Source organism: Lagopus leucura, unplaced genomic scaffold (genome assembly GCF_019238085.1).
Source record: "Lagopus leucura isolate 7727_CA_CO unplaced genomic scaffold, USGS_WTPT01 34515-0_obj-0_obj, whole genome shotgun sequence".
Lineage (NCBI taxonomy): Eukaryota > Metazoa > Chordata > Aves > Galliformes > Phasianidae > Lagopus > Lagopus leucura.
The window spans coordinates 1070-3795 of NW_024962455.1; the positions used below are offsets into that span (position 1 = coordinate 1070).

At 62.5% G+C, this 2726-nt stretch overlaps 1 protein-coding gene across 1 annotated transcript; it reads left to right on the forward strand.

Moving 5' to 3' along the window:
• Positions 1-778: 778 nt before the first annotated feature.
• Positions 779-2610, forward strand: LOC122190622 (branched-chain-amino-acid aminotransferase, mitochondrial-like; the record flags this gene model as incomplete). Its single annotated transcript, XM_042890675.1, has 5 exons — positions 779-833; positions 1278-1328; positions 1900-2100; positions 2267-2377; positions 2463-2610. Coding segments are annotated over exons 1-5 (553 nt in total), but the record flags the coding sequence as incomplete, so codon positions are not given.
• Between the last annotated feature and the right edge of the window lie 116 nt (positions 2611-2726).

A 2726-nucleotide genomic window follows, 5' to 3' on the forward strand; every position in this document is an offset into this window, starting at 1 on the left:
CTGGTTTTATTTGGGGTGACATCCACTGTTGGGAGGTGACGTTGGGCTGACACAAGGAGTGATTGTGGGGAATGACATTGGGTGCCACTTTGCAGTGACAGCAGGGGATGGCACTGAGGTGACATTGGGGGGTGAAGTTGGGCTATTGCTGGCATTGATATTAAGGAGCAAAGCTGGGGTGATGCTGACGTTGAGAAGTGATGTTGGGGTGTCACAGTGAGTGTGACACCAAGAGGGAGAGCTGCTGGGCTGGGTGCACTGCGGTGACATCAGGGTGACAATGGGGTGAGATGCTGGGGCATTGCTGTGGTTGACGTGGCTGGGGTGACACAGCGGTGATGTTGGGCTGATGCTGTTCTCCCAGGGTGGCTCTGGGACCCCCCAGTGGAGCCCCCAGAGGGCGCGAGCCGCGATAGGAGCTCTGTGAAACGGGGCGCCCAGCGGGCAGCCCCTGCAGGGACCTCCTTGGTCCTGCCGCACCATATAAGGGCAGCGGTGACGTCACACTCGGCGTAACCAGGCAACGGCAGCGGTGGGGTTTCCCCGCGGCGTTAAAAGGAGCGGGGCGTGTCCTCGTGGGGGCGAGCCGGGACGGCGGCTTCCTCTTGGCTGGGGAGCGGTGCCTCACAGCGCGCTCCCATTGGCGGATCGAAGGGGCGAGGCGGGACGGTGCGCTCCCATTGGCGGATCGAAGGGGCGGTGCGGTGCGGATGGCTCCCATTGCAGGATCGAAGGGGAGGGGCGGTGCGGCGCGCTCCCATTGGCTGAGGAAGGCGCGGCGAAGCGGAGAGATGGCGGCGGCGGTGCTGAGCCGGTGCGGGGGCGGCGGGATGGTGAGTGATGGCCGCGGGTCCTTCCCGCCATCGGGCCCGACAGCGCTCCCTTTTCTGTCCCCCAGTCCCCGCACGGTGGGCTATCCGTAGCCCCGCCCCTTTCCACCTGCAGGCCCCGCCCCCTCCAGCACCGAGGTGGACGCCCCGCCTCCTTGAGGGCGTGGCCTTTGAGCACAGGCTCCGCCCACTGCCCGGCCACGCTCCACTCCCACCCCACCCCACCCAGATGCCCTGGTATGTGGACATGGGAACCCTCCTGTGGGAGCGTGGGTATGGGAATCCCCCGAAAAAGAAGCTCCTCCCCACTTCAGACCCCCCTCTGAGGCTGGCGGGGGCACTTGGGGGGCTTTATGGGGTCTCCTGGAGGGGATTCCATGTTGGGGTTGTGGGTCCTGGAGTGATTCTGTGGCTATGGTGGGGCCACCCTATGCTCCCCACTGCCAGGTTCTCTCAGCACTGCTGGCTGCCCGACGACCTTACAGCAGCATCTTTAGGGTAAGGAGGTCTGGGGTGGGGGGGGGGGGGGTTGGGTGATGGGTGTCCCCAGTGCCATTGCCCCCTTTTGGGACCCCTACGGGGCTGCCCCCATACTGGAGTTCTTTTGAGGTCCCTCTTTGGCATTCCCCATTACCCTCTGGGGTTCCTATTGGGGTTTCCCGTTACCGGGTCCTTTTGGGGTCCCCCATTACCCATTCTCTTTTGGATCCCCAATGGGTTCCCTGTTGCCAGGCTCCTCATGGAGCTGCCACATTACCGAGTCCCTTTGGGGTCCCTCATCATCATGTCCCTTTAGGGTCTCCCAGGACCAGCGTCCTTTTGGGGTCCATATTACGGGACTCCCTGTTGAGACTCCCCCCTCCCCATTAACAAATCCCTCTCGAGTCCTTGTTGGGGTCCCTTTGGGGTCTCTATCGGGGTCCTCATTACAGGATCACTCAATACTGGGGTCCCTTTGGAGTTTTCCCGTCACCTTTGGGTATGAGAACCCCCATATGGGGATAAGGGACCATTGGGCCCCCTCTCCTCCATCATATCCCTGTGTTTTTTTTGGTGGGGCGGAGCACAGGCAGCAGAGCTGCGTGTGGAGCAAAGCCCCCACCCCAAACCCAAACCCTCCCCGGAGCACCTGAAATTCGGGCACAACTTCACTGACCACATGCTGACCATTGAATGGAGCCGGGCAGACGGTTGGGGACCCCCCCACATTCGCCCCTTCCAGGACCTGTGCCTCCACCCTGCATCCTCTGCGCTTCACTACGCTGTGGAGGTGAGCCCCAAAATGGCCTGAAATTACCCCCCTCCCCCAAAAAAGCACACCAAAAGGCCTGCAGAACAGCCCCGAAATGACCCCAGTACCCCCCAGAACCACAACGTGCCCTCAGTGGCCCATAACCCCGTTCCCAGTGCTCCCATTTCTTCCTGACTCCCCCCAGCTCTTTGAAGGCATGAAGGCTTTCCGCGGAGCCGACGACAAAATCCGCCTTTTTCGCCCCGAATTGAACATGGCACGGATGGGGCGCTCAGCCCAGAGGGTCTGCCTGCCCGTGAGTGGCCCCGATGTCCCCATTGTCCCCTGTTTCCCTAGGGGGTCAACAGCCCCCCACTGTCCCCCTGTTCCTCTGTCTGCAGCCCTTTGACCCCGTGGAGCTGCTGGAGTGCATTCGTGCCTTGGTGAGGCTGGAGCAGGACTGGGTGCCGCACTCTGAGGCTGCCAGTCTGTACATCCGGCCCACCTTCATCGGCACCGAGGTGGGGGCAATGGAGGGAGGGCAACAAGGTGGGGGGTGGGGGTCTGTAGAAGGGGGCCGGAGGGTGCTGAGGGGCCTGGGAGAGGTGTAAGGGGGGAGTCTGGGGGTTTATGAAGGGTTTTGGGGGAGGGTTGTGATGGGGGGG